At 44.4% G+C, this 17,468-nt stretch overlaps 1 protein-coding gene across 2 annotated transcripts in view; it reads right to left on the reverse strand.

The window, feature by feature from the left end:
* Positions 1–1,363: 1,363 nt before the first annotated feature.
* UBASH3B (ubiquitin associated and SH3 domain containing B) overlaps positions 1,364–17,468 on the reverse strand; it is a 59,659-nt gene continuing 43,554 nt past the window's right edge. For both annotated transcript variants that reach the window (XM_065651973.1, XM_065651974.1), the window contains exons 6-14: positions 17,187–17,395; positions 11,956–12,091; positions 11,435–11,555; positions 10,412–10,534; positions 8,740–8,832; positions 8,320–8,464; positions 5,966–6,072; positions 5,303–5,412; positions 1,364–4,756 (exon numbers count right to left, since the gene is read on the reverse strand). In XM_065651973.1, the coding sequence (XP_065508045.1) occupies positions 4,619–4,756; positions 5,303–5,412; positions 5,966–6,072; positions 8,320–8,464; positions 8,740–8,832; positions 10,412–10,534; positions 11,435–11,555; positions 11,956–12,091; positions 17,187–17,395 (1,182 nt within the window). In that variant the 3' untranslated portion in view covers positions 1,364–4,618. The remainder of the gene's footprint in view (positions 4,757–5,302; positions 5,413–5,965; positions 6,073–8,319; positions 8,465–8,739; positions 8,833–10,411; positions 10,535–11,434; positions 11,556–11,955; positions 12,092–17,186; positions 17,396–17,468) is intronic.

Raw genomic sequence — 17,468 nt, forward strand, 5'->3', positions numbered from 1 at the left:
TTAAAATGAAAAATAAAAAGTATCCATTGATAACATCAAGTTTTAAGAGATGTCCACAGAGAGAAACTTCAGAAAATACATTTTAATGGGAAGTAATAGAAAGGAACTGGCTGTGTATTTTCTGTTATGTATCACATATGGTACATGAATAGTCCCCAGGGAACAAGTATTTGAGGAAGTGGTGAGAAGTAAGTAGCGGTTTAGAGTGTACGCAGCCAATCACACTTACTGCTTCATTTTTTTTTTCATTCATTCACCATTTTAAGCATGTCTGCTCCCACCATCGTTTCACATGTATTTTAAAGTTCAAATAATAGCCCCTATGTTTAGGCTCTTAAAAAAAAAATCAAACCCCACAGACCAAACCTATTAAGGCTTCCCCTCTAAACAATAGTTTGCATATAGAATTTCCATACGTTTTAAGTTGTGCAGCGTTGCAAATTAATTTGGAGCTCTGGGTTTAAACGAGGGTTAGTTGACTACAGCCTAACTCGGCTACCTAGCGTCCTGCTTTTTGAAATGAATATAATCAGACGCTAAATCTCGTTCTACTTCTGCGTGCGTTTCTCAAATCAGGACTGGGAGGGCTCAACCCTGCACTGATACGAGTCCTCCAAATTCCTCATTAAGCCAGCGACAAGTTGGGGGAGAAGCCTGTGGCAGGACCAGGCGTTGTGCATCTTCATCCCAAGCCTGAGGAAATAATGAGAAATCTCCCTCTTTGTTCCCTTGGGCCCTGGATCAGGATCCAGAAGGTGAAGCAGGAGCTGAGTTTGTCACAGTGCTGTAAAAACCCCCTCCCCATCCTCTGCCTTTTCATCCACGGTCAGGGATGGCAGAACCCGTGTCCCTGAGATTGCTACCTGGGGGGCTCAGGGCTGCAGACACAAAACAATACGCTGGGAAATAGCGCTTTAGCATCCTTTCTGCCCTCTTTGTTTTGGAGAATTACCACGTGCGTTGTGTTCACTAATGGTAATTCCTGCAGAATTCTTGTAAACAACCACTTATTTGGTGATGTAAATTATCACTTTCATAATAACGTAGACACTAGAAGTGAACACCGGAGAAGGAGGGTTCTACCATCAGCTGACTTCTTTCTGAAACCGTTTAGACTGAGTGAAAAGGGAAATAATTTTTTTTTTCTGAAGTTACAGCCTGGATCCTCAGTTTGCATAAACAAGCAAAGCTCTGGTGACTTGAGATTTACACTCACAGAGAACCTGGCTCCGTGCTCAGAGGATTGAAGTATTTGGCTGTAGCTGCTACTGCACTAAATGCATGAAACTTTAGACCTGGCACCTGTACTAATCTGGAAATCGAGCCCCTGCAGCCCCCTCCCACCCACTTCAGCAAAGGGAGATACAGAGTCTAGTGACAGGGGTAAATGCTTGATCAAATCTGAACTTTTTCCAGTATCCTGGTTTTCAGCTTCTGGTGCTGAGTGTCATTCCGTCGGCTGCTGCTGTGCTGGAATCTAATTCTGCACTTGGATGCTTGTATTTTTCTAGCCCAGCCCTTTAAGTTGCAGTTTATGAAAATACCGGACAAACAACTTATTTGTGGCAGATTTCCAGCTTTATTCCTCAACTGGGAAGAGAGGGGAAGATCTAGGAACTGCTATTTTCCTTCTGTACCCTAACTAAACTGTTGGGATCTGATGCAGCTCACAGTGAAGGCAAGGAAGAGGCTTGCATGCACTTTAGATAGATCAAGTCTAATGTTCTTCTGGGACAAAACACTGAGGTGATATTAAATACACATTAATGAGCAGCAATGGAGTGAAAGTGAAGCAGCAATTGATTGGTATTCTTAACATATCAACTAAAAACTTAAAAGGTACACTTTTTTTCCCTCCGAATGAGCCTTATCAACATGAGACTACTTAACACAAAACCCCTATGAGAAATCAAAATGCTTGAAGAAAATAAGATTTTCCTTTCTGACATTCCTGACACTTGAAAAATCTAATTTGAGATAAGATTACAATTGTCAAAATACTTTCCCAAACATCAAAAAAATATATATATTTTTTAAGAAGAGCATATTTTAATATCTACCTTCTCAAACAGAACACTCTTTTCTGTATTACTGTATGCAAAGATCAGCTAGTCCAATATTCAAATTGTGCATTCAGGTTTTGTTCCTTCTCTGCTTCATGCTTCTGTCTAAATAAGCTCCTTGTAATGTCACTTAACTGCAGTAGGACCTGAGCAGCCTCCACGGTTTTGTATAGGCAATATTTGTTGCCCCAAATTACATCTTGCAGGCCCATAGCATGAAACTAAAAGCAGTTCGGAGAGTTACACATGCATTAATAACCAAATTAGTTTTGGTGTGATTGTCATTTATTTAAACTCTTTGAGAATTTGCAGTGAGTAAGCGTGGAGGAAAACAAGGCAGAAATGCCCTTCAGAATGTCTGTACACAGCCAAAAATAGTTTAAATTACAGTTAAAAACTAAAGTGACAGCAGTATAGCTGCATGGGAGCAGTTTCTTCTGTCATCTCATAAGTTATCTCCCTGACTTTTCAGTATACATCCCTGGTATCATAAAGCACTTATGAATGGCCTACTGTGTATTACATAGTCATAAATGCATAAATAATGGACTATCGGTATGGATCGTGACAATGTACATATTGAACAGGATGAGTTCTCTGCTGACTCACAATCTGCACAGAATCTAATGTACCCTACTTGGCAAGCTCAATAAAACTCAAAGATGAGCTGAACCCCCCTAAGATTTGTTACATGGCAGCTGCAGAGTGTTTTGCCCCGTTGAGGAGGACGGGATTGCAGTTTATCGCTCCTCCTTTGCTCTGACTGCTGGAAGTGCAGCTCAGTCCTTTCCTGCTGAAGGTGAGACCAGTCCTGCTGAAGGCTTGATAGGTTAAAAGAAACCAGCACAAAAATCCAGCTTTGATCTTGCTATGAATAATAAGCCTTTGTCAAAGTCAGCAGGCATAAACTTCTGTGCCATACAAACGTTTCCAGTGAGGACATTAACACTTTCTGCAGAGGAAAACTGGACAGAAGAGGGGTACCTAGGATACCAGAATTTCTTTCCTGGTACTTCTGAACTTGCCTTTGATGGTTTTTATGTGAATACTCAGACTTACGGCCCAAACGAAGAAAGGAGTATGCCTAAATCTCTTTCATTCCATTTAAGCACATTTTTAAGTACCTTCTGAAAGCCAGCCTATACTGATAAGACCCGTACAAATGTCTGCAGGAACTTTTTGACCCAACGTAGATGACTTAAGATAAAATTAATCTTAAAGAAACCTGCTCTGAAGCCATTTTATACTGTAAACTACTCACTGGGACGTATTTTGCGTTCTCCTGTGAAGCAGCTGGTATTGGCATCTTGCAGGTTGTTGCACTAAGAGGACACTTCTTGTGATTTCAAAGATTTTAGCTACAGATGGAAACCCTTCTCTTCCCCTTCTCTAACCCTTCCTCCACCAGATAAATAGCATCTTAACAGGCCAAAGCACGTTGCTCCTAAATTTAACTGCACTGTTTTTCCAGCTCTGCTTTGTCTTTATGACAGATGGCACTTAGGAATTAAGCAAAAAGAAGCAAAGCGTGCAGCGGAGACTGAATTTCAGCATCTTCTTGATTTCATCATTACCTCCTGAAGAAAGCTGCTTACTGCAGAACCTCATCAGAGCTGACAGAAAAGCTCGCAGGGACAGAAAGCCACCACTGTGTAAATGACCAGCACAAAATTGCAGTATAAAAGACTTTTTCAAGGTCTTCTGAAGGGAATTTAAATGACACAAACACTTTAGGCTGGGTCCGTGCACAAGGGTGGATTTCAATAATCTAAATAAAGGAAAGAAACAATGCCGAACTTTCTAAATCCATCAGGTTTGGTTGGAAAAGGCTTACTTCATATCCACTCAAAAGAAACTGCTCTCAGGCTTGGTTCACGATGGCGCTGTCTTTTGATGTGCAAACTTCTTCTGTAACTGATGAGAAGTTCAGAATTTTCTTCTGACGTATCAGTCTTTGCATCCGCGGTGTGCCCAACACAACCCCTGACACAGTGCTGAAATAAAGGAGAGGAATAATCTGCTGCTGCCTGCAGAGGCAACGCTGGACTCTCATTTCCAGCTGGTGGTGGTTTGCTTTATAGAAGCTGCTGAGAATTTGGGGGTTGTGAGAGATGGGGGTGTCAACACGTGGTCCTGAATAAGCCTGCTGATGCTTTGCAAAAATAGTAGTGGAAAAAAATACCCCAGCATCCTGAATGCTTGACTTTTACACAGTGCTAGTTGTTTCTAATGTGGTGCAAAAGGCAGTGAAAGTTACTGGTGTTATCAGAGCTCCATTCAAGGTGGGAAAAATCTACCCGAGCTACTGACTAAACAGAGCTGCAATCTGTATTTTAATATTTTTTTCCTTCAAATCACTCCCTTTTGTATTGGCCTAGTTGTACATGAAACGTTTTGCATGACTGTGGCTGTGTGAGAGATATGCTAGAACAGCTGTTTGTGTGATCCACTGAACATCTTATGACTATTTTTCCACTGTGAATAAACACAAGAAAGAAAGGACATTCTCCGAAGCTTGGAAAGGCCATGGGTTTTCCTTGCTCCTGTAGCTTTGCCTATTCTTGTAGTAAGGTTTCTCTCCAGTTAAAGCCTCCAGTTGGTCCGTGTGTGAGAGGGAGGATGGGGGGGTCTGTGAGCTGCCAAACACCCGTGTCTCCCAGTTCTTCGCACGAGCAAAATCCCAAGTATGGAATCTGTGTGAAGAGAGATGGAAATAAAGGCAATGAGCAGTGTGCAAGGAGGGAGCTCCTCAAGTCCTGCTGTGCTACTGCAGCATTTCACTCTTCGCTCTCTCCCCCTCTTCCCCAAAGCCCGTTTTCAGAAATGATTGTAGGAGTAAAGCAACGAAGGCGGAAGACTCCATGATAATTTTCAGGCCTTTTCCCTGACTCTTTAGAGTGAAACGAGGAGGGGAAGTGTTGTGGCGCCCTGTTAACTGCGGTTAGGATGGTTTCGGCACTGGAGGGCACTGTGGGAGTCTCGGTACAGCCCCAGTATCTACAAGCAGAAAGCAGAGTTCGTAGGTGGGCACCTGATCCCATGCTATCCGTGACAGAAGTGACACGCTAACATAAGCCTCTTAAACCAATCTGCTTCACTCTCACGCCTTCGAAAATGGATGAAGCTCAATAACGGGCGAAACAATCAGACAGGAGGAACAAAGTGTCCTCTGCCTGGTTAAGCAGATTGCAGATTTCTTTTGGTAAAGGCAGCGAGCCTTACTCCTTGCTGGTAATTACCTTTCGGACCATCTGTACAAAGTCCTTGGAGTTCTGCGGCGAGAGCCCTTGGAGCTGGCAGGTACAGGCCTCCAGGGAGGACGCGTGTGCCACTATCAGGATGTTATTTCCTGAAATAAAATAAAGTGAGAAATGCAGGCTGAGGAGGGAGATGAAGCCAGCTTTAGGGACTGCTGCCCAAGATCAAGCAGAGCATTTAAAACGGGTTCAATTTGTCATCTAACAACACGTTAAACTGTGTATATGGGGGAAAAAGCATGGTTTAGCAACATATTTAGAGCATTTCTCAATTTTCAGGATAACGGTTAACCCAGCGCTACTTAGCTTTAAAATGGCTTTCTGAAGAAAACATGAATTCCAGCGAGATTTCAGCTGTCTTGTGAAGCAACTACTTTTCTTCCATCCCCAAATTAATTCTGATTAAAACGAGCACTTTAATTTCAGTTGCTGGTTTCCCACACCAATAGCTTTAGATTTCCATTTCCAGGATGCTTTACAGCCAATGTCACACTATGCTATTGAGGTTTGTGGGAAAAATATTAAAATAAATAGAATATAGAGACAGATCAGTGAAATTACATCAGTGAAATGACCAGAACTTAGAGCTTCCAATGTCTTTGGGAGAGGGGCTGGCTAGTTTTTCACCCCCTCTGTAGCACTTACCTTTGCCTTTACATTCACTGATGATTTCTTTTGTTACTTGGTAGCTTCTACTTATGTATGTATCATAAGATTCGGAAACCACCAGCTTGCTGACAGGAATGTGAGGTCTGCAAGCAGAAAAACAAGGCTGGTAAACTAGGAGAAGTGATGAAGTTTTAAGTGCAAGTTATGATTCATCTGAAAGTATCTGTTCCTTTAACTCTTCCAATTCCCCAAATCCCCAGATCTGCGTCTTGTGTCAGAACCGCTATGATTTTTAATCTTCAAGACCATGATGTTTACTGTTGCTGCATTAAGATATTTCAGTTAGCTGGGAAAAAATGATAAGTGGACCAGTTAGTGGAGGCAGCATAGGACATGCTGATTACACTTGTGTTAGTTTTGCCACGGCATGTGGCAATAACGATACCGCTTCGTGTTTATTTAGTTATGTCTCCTTTGATTAATGCATTTCAGGGCTCACCCACCCATGTAAAGTTGGTGGCTCTATCAGCTGGAGCAGGTTGATGTGCACAGAGAAGCAGGGGGTGGGAAGCAGAAGGTTGTATCTTCACGCCACGGTGCAAGGAAAGGACCTAACTTTTCCTCTCCATCTGGTGATCTGATACATGCACAGGAATTGCACTTGTGATGGGTGACACAGAGCACCAGGAGGGCTGTGTCCCAGCCCCCCACCTCACCAGCTGACCACACAAAAGCAGGTTTGGTCTTGTGCTGAGAATATTTGTCACAATCTTCCCAGAAGGCATGTGTTTTCTGAAGCAGAGACTCTCCTGTGGTCCAGCTGCTCTGCTGAGCGTTAGCCATATGATACCTTTTCAGGGATAAATATAGTGTAGGGACTTCTATTTAGATACCCTCAGAGTGTTGAAATTTCAGCTGCAGACCAAAAGGATGCAACACAAGGGGTTTATGGCACTTACTCCACTTGAGGGTTCTTTAACACATGGGTGCAGCGTGACACCGGCAAACGCCGGTGTTTCTGGTGATACCATAAACTGCAAAAACCCAGCCACAAAATATTTGTCACCATGCCCACATAGGTGGAACTCCTGCGTTTGTGTACTCTGTGTGTATCATAAATGTTTTGGTTTTATCTGAGATTGCTCAGCCAGTGCTCAGGCTCACACTAAGACAGAAAGGGCTGGTCTCTGCAAGGAGTCACAGCGATACAGATATTTCCGCAGTCAAATGTGGTGGAGGACTGGAACTGCGTGACCTTTCTGGAGTTTCCTTCTTTGTGGGAGCTCTTTGAGTCTGGCTTGTATAAATGAATCATAAATTTGAGGGTAGGAAGCCCAAACAGATGATCTTGTCTATTCTTTGCCACATGGCTATTTCTGCTGGGTTTTATTTAGCCTTTCTCTCTACAGCTTACAGTCAAAAAAAGCATTTGTGTGTTAGGCTGGAGGGCACCAGGGCTGCGAAGCTTCACTGGGGAGTCAGAGAGTCTTGAGTTTCCCTCCAGACTCCGGCTGCAGCCTCATGGTGTTTTTTGGCGATGATATTGGGAATGCAGAGGGAGCAGCTCTGTCAGGGTCCCTGAAAGCCGAGCGAATAATCGTCGTGTTTCCCTTTTCTGCAAAGTGGGAGGAAGGATCGGTGGTGCTTATCCATTTGCCATTCAAATGGGTTTTCACCAGATGTTTGCTTTGTTTGCTTTCACCAACCGTTTTTTGTGTTGAATACCATGAAAAACTCAGAGAGAAACCTGCAATTTCTTCCACTAGAAATGTTTCAAATGTAACTGCTGAGATGTGATAAATGCTCAGGGTTTAGCTCTTTGATAGAAAAACCTCTGAATTTTGACATCACAGGAGACCTTGAATTCCTGGCAGATGTAAACATGTTCCTCAGGATGTTGCAAAATCTACAATTAAGATCCATCACCTTGCTAATCCTAATAGAGAGACAGACAAGCATTTTCCTCTGGGGAAGGGAAAGGCAGGTGTGAATGAGCCCACAATCTGGTTCAGTCTATGAATGCGATGATCAGGGAACTGAGTCAGCAAAACTAGTTCTGTGAGCTGAGCCCAAACTCCTCAGTTTTAGGAAAAGGGTTAAACCAAACATAAAAACTTTGAGGGTTTCCCGGACACCTGACAGGTAATGGAAAGAGGACCTCCCTGATCAGCAATATAGCTGAACCTTGCCAGTCATCGGGGAGATTTGGTTTATAATAACCCATTGTCAGGTCACGTTCAATACAGCAGCCTCAAGCCTTCTCCAAATTTATTCTGGGAGCCTCAGCAACTCTTCCAGTCACTGCTTCAATTTAAAAACTCAGCAGAGTGTTACTCTTGAAAAAACAAGCCAAAAAGCAATCCAAGATGCTCTGTCCCCCTTCCTGCTACCTGTAGGTTGTATCGACGCTTAGAGTAGCTGCAGCTAAATCCAGGGGGGGTATCCAGGCAGGTAGTGTGTTCCCAGAGACCCACTTGGTCCATTCAAACAAGCCCGGCTCTATTCGAATTTTCAGGTTGTTCTCTTGTTGCATACCTGGAAAAGGGAGAGAGAAAACCAGATATCAGTGGAAGTATCTGGTGAGAAAAGCAGCAAGACTTTGCAGCTTTAATACTTCAGTTTGACTGTAAATCAGGTTTTAAATTCTCTCCAGTAGTCAGTTGATTAACAGTATGTATGGAAGATGAAGTGGTTGATATATGTATGTACTTGGCATATGATAATGCAAGGAATGTAAACCTCTGGCTGGCAGCTACATGTTTCCCAGAAAGTGAGGAAAATGCAGCTCTTCCTGCCCATTCGGTTCTTACCTTTCAGGATATTGTGTGCTGTCTGTACACACCGTAGGGACGGGGAGCTGTAGATGTAGTCTACAATGGTATTCGTTTCTAGCAAGGCTTCACCTGCAAGCAAGTTTCAACACCCGTGAATAAAAGCAGACAAGTGGCATTTTAACAGCAATGCAGGGCATCTGCCACCCAGCAAGGAGCGAACGCAATTTGTGTTTTGGGAAATGTGTGTATTTTACTTCATCAGTGTGTTGGGCACTGTGATATGTGCAGCTGTGGAACATTTTTCTCTGTGCGTTGCTCTACATCTATCTACATACTTAACCAGTATGCAAAGAAATGGCAGCAGCTTTTGCTCCGTTTCTGTTTCTCTTAGATTTAGCCAAAAAGCAAACAGTGTGCGGAGAAAAATTGTAGAGAGCTTGAATTTAATTTCATTTTCATTGGTAAGCTGTAAATCAGAATGATTCAACTTAGCTCAAACCCAACTTAATTCAATTGGCTTGGTTTTTCGCTAGTATAAATTACCATTTCATTACACAGGTGGAAGATCACTGAAAATGAGATAAGAATCAACTCCATTATTAGGGTTATTAATATTCTTGCAATGCCTAAGGGAACCAAATGAGAACAGGAATCTGCTCAGCATTGCACAGACTTGTAGTAAGAAAGAGTTGGTTTTTGTTATGTTTGAAGAGGCAGGACAAAGAAGTGGGAGCAAGGAGGGGTTATTAACCTCGACTTCGTTGTGTTTAATGATGGCCGTAACCGTGTCAAAGCAAATCTATAAATCTCTTGAGAGAAGTGGGGTAATTTAGAAGGAGCGGCACATCCAACAACCCTCCGTCACGGGTTCGCTTTAGTCGTTCTCGGACCCATTTAATGACACTAGCAAAGTGTGCTGTGATTGCTCCCGGATTCGCCTTCTGTCGTGTGCATATTGCCAACCCTGATGCCGTGTGGCCGGGAGTTCTGAGCATCCTGCTGTTGTACAGTGATTTATTTTTGTTTAAAAAGCAAGTATAATTTTAGCTGCCCTAGTTTGAATGTGACCAACGCAAAGTACTCTGCAGGATTTGAATTTGAGAAAATGCAAAGTACTGCTCTCTGAAGCTCATGTCTTTGAGGGGCTGGGCTCTCCTAATCACAATGCTCAATATGTGCTGCTTGACGATCCAATAATTTTCTCTCTATACACAAACGAACAGGCTCAGAAGTCAGCGACAAGGATGGGGGGAACATGGGAAATAACGTGGACTGTGTTTTTGCCAGATAAACATAAAGCCAGGCGGTCTGATAAAAGTATGTTAACTGCAGATCAAGATGTAACATTGCCAAAATCAAGGAAAAAGCGTATTTTGCATGTGGTGACAGTAACACTGCTGCGTTTCTCGACAACATTGGTAATAACAGTATCTTCCAGGGTGATAACGAATGCCCTGCATTCACAGTGCTAATGGCTCTGATTTCATACCATGGCCTAGATTTTGTGCTTTGTCTTTAATTCCGCTGCAGCAGCTGAAGGAGACCAAGTTTGCTCTGAAACAGAGGGCTTGCCAGTGAAGGGACTTTGCAAAGGTTCTCGAAACATCTAAATCCTATTAATTCAGGGCACGCGACTCCATTTTTTCCCTGCTTTGCACTTTCCGTTGCTCAGGCTGTTGCTTCCTCGGCAAACCTGAGCACAACTTACCCACGAGCCTTGCCTGGGTACAGCCCAGCACGGTGATGGGCGCATCCTTTTCATAATCCCTGAAACCGCCGCTTCTTTGAGGTAAGCTGTGAGGCATATTCAGGTTACTACGCATATACCTTCCTGTAAGAGAAAGGTTGGAAGCAGTTGCTGGAATAATTTGATCGGAGAGCATCATGCCTCTTCTTTCTTTCTACCCTCTTTCATCACAACGTCTGTACCACGCAGGCTCTGCCTAGACCTGTTCGTAGAGGAGTTTTTCCCATGTAAAACTATCAGGAATCTGAGCAAATTAAGTATCAGTTCAGAACGCTGCTAATTTAATGCCTCAAAGGGAACAAATTTGCATCCCACAACAAATGAAACCTGAAATGTTACACTTCTACAGGAGGCTAAAATGTCAGAGCTCTTCAAATGTGATTTAGAGAGAAGGTAGTTGTAAAATCATCCTTTTTTCCAACCATTTTGGCTACAAGATTTTGGCATTTTTTAACAGAAAAAAGACTTTTCATAAATTTTCTATCAGCTCTAATGCTAACAGAGCCTGAAATTATAGTCTGTTAACTACAGTCTGAAACTCAAGCATATTACTGGGTTGCAAACTCTATTTTATGCCTCAAAAGGCACCCCGAACTGCACCTATAGGGGTGTTACTTTCCTTTAGGACTGAAAGCCAGCTGTGCCAAAAACATAGTAGATGTTTGCACTGGACACTGACTACCAGCATCTTGACTTCATTTCCAAATGAAAATGCTCTTTGGCAGTGTTACTTTAATGGAAGTTTTTCTTGCAATACTCTCCCAAATATTGTAGCATTTACTTCGTGGCTGGTGTTTCTGCTTCTGCCTGCAGCCCTGGCATCGCCACACTTTGCACCCGGGGGGTTTTCCACTCGTAACTGCTCAAAGCAACGTTTTGTGTTAGAAAACCACAGCTTCCATCCAAGCTTTGCCCCAGGCAGTTGCCGCTCTCTTTCCTTCATCTAAACCTGGAGCCTGAGAGACCCAGGGGGAGCCGACTCACCTTTGGCATCAAAACACTGTGACAGCCAGTACTTCCCAAAAACCACATCCATCCTTTCCCCGTGTCTGCAGACAAACAGGCAGCGTTTCTGAGGCCCGGGCTGGCTGGTAATTCTCAGGGGCTGGAAGGAAAATTACAGGATGATTGACCTTCACAAAAGCGCAAGGGTTTTTCTGAGGTCTGATTTGCTTATGGGAATCAGGACCAGGCACCTCTTGCTTTACCGTTGTGCAAATGTGGGTGCAGGAAACTCTTCTGAAGTTGGTAAATTTACACTGGTATAAAATGGCTAAAGCGAGCAGAGGATGGGGCGCTGCCGCCCCGTGCTAAGAGCGGGTTTGAGGACAGTGATGTCTTCTGTGCCTGTGGTTAATCACGCCTTTCAAAAGCTTGTAGAGAACTGCAAACGAAACTTCCGGTGCACACGGTGAAAAGAGACCAGCAGATAACTCGACGGGGAAAACCAGCTGGTGGAAACTTGCCACCAAAATTCTGCGTGATTCGTGTGTATGGGTCCCTACCTGCACATTCTGGCAGATGATGGTGAGTGGCCCTGCGTCCCCAGGTCCTTGGTCTTCCTGCTGTCTCCTTTCCAGAGCTCCATCAGTGAAGGCTTGAAAGGATGGGGAAGATGTAGTATTCAGAATTGAGTAGGACCTGCCAAAAATAGAAAGGTGTTGGCTTTGGGAATGCTTTGGACTTCATGTGCTTGTGCTGCAGTGAGGACATTTCTGTAGTCTTCAGGAACTGATGATAATTACTATTGTCATGTTATTACATTATTACTTGTATTTTAGTGCTGCCTAGAGGGCACATTGCTAGGTGATGTTGAGACAGATCCCATCTCAACAGGCTCTCTGTTTCCTTCGAAACAGTTTCACAGAACAACAGTTCCCAAACTTTGGTCTGCCAGACTCTGTCAGCCCTCAAATATTCTCATGGAAAATGCCAAGACCTTCCTCAGAGCCACAGGATGCTCGCTAACATCATCTGGGGACCAGCTGCACATCTCTTACCGCGGTCTCGTGGACCAAAGTGTGGAAGCTAATGAGTTTTCACTCACCTTTGTGGCATCAGCTATTGCTTCAGTAGAAGGTTAGAGCAGAGCTGGGCAGGTTTCAGGGTTCCCGTGCACGAGTATCCCCTGGTAGGGACACGGCACACTCGGTCTGGCTTGTTGCTTCTACATTTTTCAGTGCTGTCTATTCCCTTTCCTGTCTACGAGTGGGAATTTATTCTCACCAGTGCCTCCTGTTAAGTGTAGCCAAAGGGATATAATAGATCCTATTCTCCCTCAAGGGTTTATCTAATGATGGTCGCCCTGAATAAAGCTCTCATGCCCAGACATTCAAGGACTTTGACCAGGACCCTCGGGAGTAAACTCTGACAGGCAATTACAGAAGCTGCAGTGACCCTCTGCTGATGAGGTTACACTGTATGGGTTACGTTTGCTTAGTCATTAAAAAAAAAACCATTGTCAGATAATGTACTCAGTCATTTATTTTGACAGAAATAGTTGCTGTTGCTTGCACTTTTCAGTGCCTTAAATATGTCAGAAGTTGCTTCCTGACTAGCAGCTAGTTAGGATAAAATCTCAGAGGGGTCCCATAGCTGCTAAAATAACACCAAGTGCTCTCTAACAATGGCACGAAAATAGGTCATCTGCATTTTTTGTAAAATGATCTTCTGCGAGATCATAAGATTTGCACCAGTTTAAAGAAGAAAAGAATACCACACTGTTGGTCCTGATGCTGGTCCCTTACCTGGTGGAATGAGGGTGCAAGGATGAGGGAAATATTACCAGGTGCTGGGGTGAGAAATCATGTATAACCTTCCTCCTCAGAATATCTGCATGTGCTGTATTGCAGGCAGAAATACACACTTCCAGCTGGCGGGATAAGGCCAATTCTGATCCAAAAGCTGCCCGAGTGCATTGGCGTGTGCAGGGAGCACGGACAGACATTTATCACGTTTATTATGTGGTCAGCTTGGAGTGCGGGTGCAGCTAGCACAGATACATCTTCACTGATCCGAAAACTCGAATATCTCAATGTGAGAAGAATCTGAATTTCTTAGCTGAGCCCCATCACCATTGCTGTGCTGCAGCTTCCAAACCCTCATCCCATCTCAGCCCTTTCCTGCTTTGCCCGTATGACAGTCTTTTAAGGATGCTGGCCTGGAGAATACTAAGGATTTTTTCGGTTACCCCTCTTCCCTTCATCCCCAGGAGCTGCTGCACAATTTCTGAGACTTTCGTCCTCTCTAATCCCTTATTAAAAGGCCACAGACGCTGTGACATCTATTTATAGATGCTAGGATTTGCTGCGAATGATGATGAGGCAAAGGCTTCCTATCTTGCTGTGTCTGGAGGAGAGCCACCGGTCTGACTTCAGTGCTATCTCCTTGATGTTGCTGGAAAACAGAAACCGCTGAAGCTGTTTCAGCTTAGTCATCTTCTAAGCATAGGTCATTGTTTGGAAGCTTTTCCCAAAGGCTTGTAGTTCCTCTGCGTGGCAAATAGAGACTGAAAGCAGACAACGACATTTACTCTGTGCAGCGCTCTATCAGCGATGCTGCTGTGTCCCTGGAGGCAACGTCAGGAAAGGCCCCTTGAAGAATGGAGATGCTTGGAGCAAAGGATGGAGAAAAGGTCTCTGTCACGACAGAACAACGTTAGTTCTCGGCTCTGTGTAGGAAAACACTCCTCTGCCACATCACTCATCATTATCTAAAGGAGAGGGATTCCCAAGGAAAAGGAACCAGCCATTGCTGCAGAACGGGAGGAAAAGAGAGTGGGAAAAAAACCTACCGAGCCCCAAATACAGCTTGAAAAATTAGGGCTGATTTTCTTCCCCCTGGTACTTGTTCCAAGTCTGATTTCTCAGGCTCATTAAAGGGGCAGAGAATAGCTTTGGCATCTCACGAGGAGCTGAAATAGACTGGTGTGTAATATCTGCAGCGCTTCTGTCCATTTTGGGGCAGAGGAGGTGACTATTTCTGGCTTGGCTGGTAATGGAAAAGCAGTGCAGGGAACCATCACAAATTTTAGCTTTTGGGTGGTGCTGGCTCCACAGATACAAAGATAGCACACTTACTTCTGCCATATGCCTTTACGTGTATATGTGGAGAGCTCCATGGTTTTGAACGCTTGGTTTTTGTGGCTTCTGCCACAAAGTATTTTGTTTTTAACATAGCTATGGTCAGGTCCTTTCCTAGGCTCGGTCAGAACAGATCTCCTTCTCTCTTTCTCCCCTAAGATGAGTCCAGTGCTTGTTTCTGAAAGGTTATTTTTCACTCACATACACTTACCAAAGGGATGGCAAGAATGGGTCACACAGACTTAGGATCTGGGTTGCGCTGTGTGGGATGCTGAAGCAATTTATCTTCAGTTATTTTCCAAGCTACAGCACTGATCAGAGATTGAATGTTTCCTGTCACTGTTACCAGCAGGTCCGGTCCTTGGCATGAGTAGAAATCATGCAGGGATATGCCACAGCCAGAGAAGAAATGTAGTTTAGGTGTACAGAAAATCCTTGGGGTTTGCAGAATAGAAGTGGTACCATCCCTATTTTTAGTAGACAGGGAAAGGATTCAGACCTGGCGTCTCTCAAGGCACAACCTGGTTTCATGGGCAGTAACTCTGCCTTGAAGGCAAACCCTCTTCTCCCCTATTAAACAGATAATCAGGTTTGTCTTCTTAGTGTGGCAGCCTGTTGGTCTGCGGTTGAGGTACAGACCTTACTGCAGTGCAGGGACATCTTTTTTTATATGTTTGTACAGCCGGGCAGAGATCTTGAGGTGCTATTCGGGTATTAGCCATAAAAACCATGTCCACAAAACCAGGCCACTGTTCAGCTTCTGCCTCACTTGAGCCCAGAGCGAGCTGTATTTTCATGACGATCTCAATAATGCATGATTTCAACTTGAAGAATGCAGTCTTTTGTGATTAGGAGAGAAAGCTCCATGGCTGTTATTTCTTTCTTCTTCATCCTCTGCAGGGATGGAACAGGACGTGGCCGCGTACACAGAGGCAGCACAAAGCAGCCCCAAGGATGGCAGCATCGCTCGCCGACAGCGGCCTCGTCCCAACCCCGCGAGCGGGGTCCCACCTCCTGCACCGCAGCAGTTCTGCAGTCCCGCTGAGTTCTGCCATGATTACTTTTTTTGTGTACGAATTGAAGATATCTGTGCGCTGTTCTTCTCTTACCACAAGGATCCTACTGTGAATACCGTGGCCCGGAGGTTGTCCTTAGCTTGCTATATTGTTTTGTCCACATGACATTCTGTAACATAATATTCCCTGCGGGAAGCTGTTGTGTAAAATGAGACTGTTTCCGGGTATGTAATAATGTTTTTGATAAATGTTCCATATTGCATGCTCCAGTAGTCTTTAGCGGTAATCAGGGAAAGGGCATTTCCTTTCTTTGCTTATCTGGAGGCAGAGGTGCTGGAGTTACAAAACATTTGGCTTTCCTTTTAGTTGCTGCTGCGATAGTAATTCTTTCCCATGCTACTCCCTAGGCCTCAGAACTCTTCCAGGCACTCTAAGAAAACAAAGCAGAATCCACTTGAGCAGGCTGTGGCAGTGTATGTGGACCTGAGACCATTTTGGCTAGCAAACTTTGGGCGAAGAAAGGATGTTGTTGCTGGATTTGGAGACTGGAGGGTCTGGATTAAGTTCTGTCTTCATAGAAACTCTCTGATTGACTTTGCCCATGTGTCTTCCATTTTCATTTCCTTAAGCTCTGGTTACTGGAGGTCTTTTCTCATAATGAAAGATGAGTTGGAGTTTGATAGCAACAGACTCGCTATAGATACGTTTGTTCTGTTTGGGAAACATGTTGGATCGGTTTCTACTAAGTGTTGAGTGCCGCGCTTACATGGGTTACCGAATGCTTTCCCTTTCTGCTCGGACTGTCTCCACAGGTCACGTTTGCCCACTGAAATTTGGAATACGAACTGCCTGTGTTTTGCTCTGTGTGTCCATCCCTTCCCCTTGTGACTAACCTGCGTGCTGGCGTGACCGTCACCAAACTTCGGTACCTGCACGGTGCTTATCGGGGGGCAGCAGGCAGGAATGTGCCTCTCCTCATCTCGTGCTCTTACATGCAAACTACTCCCTGTGCTCCAGATTTGTCAAAGGTGTTTGGGCGCTTAGAGATGCAGACAGCCATGCAGGAACGCCCAGACCCACCCCTCAAGTACTAGTTTTCTATTGCTGTTTAACTAATTCCCATCAAAATCAAGAGGCATAAGGCATATCCTTATTCAAAAAGGTGAGGTCTGTATTCTCATTCAAGCCAACGGCAGGCAGGCAACAAACCGCTTTTGAACATCTTGCTAAGTATCTTAAGAAACACTGCTGATCCCAAGTCCTTTTCCCCGAGGAACTATACCCAGCAGATCTTGCTTCCCAAAGTAATGCTCAAATTTAAACCTTCCTGATCCTTGTCCCAGCACAGAGGTGTCTACACAGCAGTGGCTCTACAGCAGCCATCTGCTCCAGCTCCGTTAAACAGCAGCAGCGATCCTATGAGTAATTGTTGCTGAAACAGCTAAACAAATCACGTCGTCCTCTAAACCCGTGCACAGGGAGAGCATCTGCTCTTCCTTTCCTTTGTGTGCCAGTACGTTTTCCCCGAGGGACCCTCTCAGCAGCCCTGGGAGACTCTTCACTGACCCAGGTAAAACATCACAGCTGCTGAGCCCCCTTTTTACAACGATGGAAACTAGACTGAGCAGCTTTACCTACCCGTGAAACACCCAGGTCCCACATTCATCCGCCTTCGTGATGTAATTTTCGGGCAGTAGCCCAGAACAGCCAGTTGCGAGGGAAATGCCGTAAATCCAGCCCTCACTTGTACTGGTTTGTTCCACTGGGGACATGAAAATAAAATCCCCTGGGACCAGCTCCAGTTCATCATCGTTCTGAGGGGTGTAAGGATAGATCACTTGCAGAGTCTGGGGGAGAAACAGAAGCACAAATGAATGATCGTTAATGGAAGGGAACCTTTAGCAGAGTGGGGCAGGAGCA

The sequence above is a fragment of the Caloenas nicobarica genome, chromosome 26 (assembly GCF_036013445.1).
Source record: "Caloenas nicobarica isolate bCalNic1 chromosome 26, bCalNic1.hap1, whole genome shotgun sequence".
Lineage (NCBI taxonomy): Eukaryota > Metazoa > Chordata > Aves > Columbiformes > Columbidae > Caloenas > Caloenas nicobarica.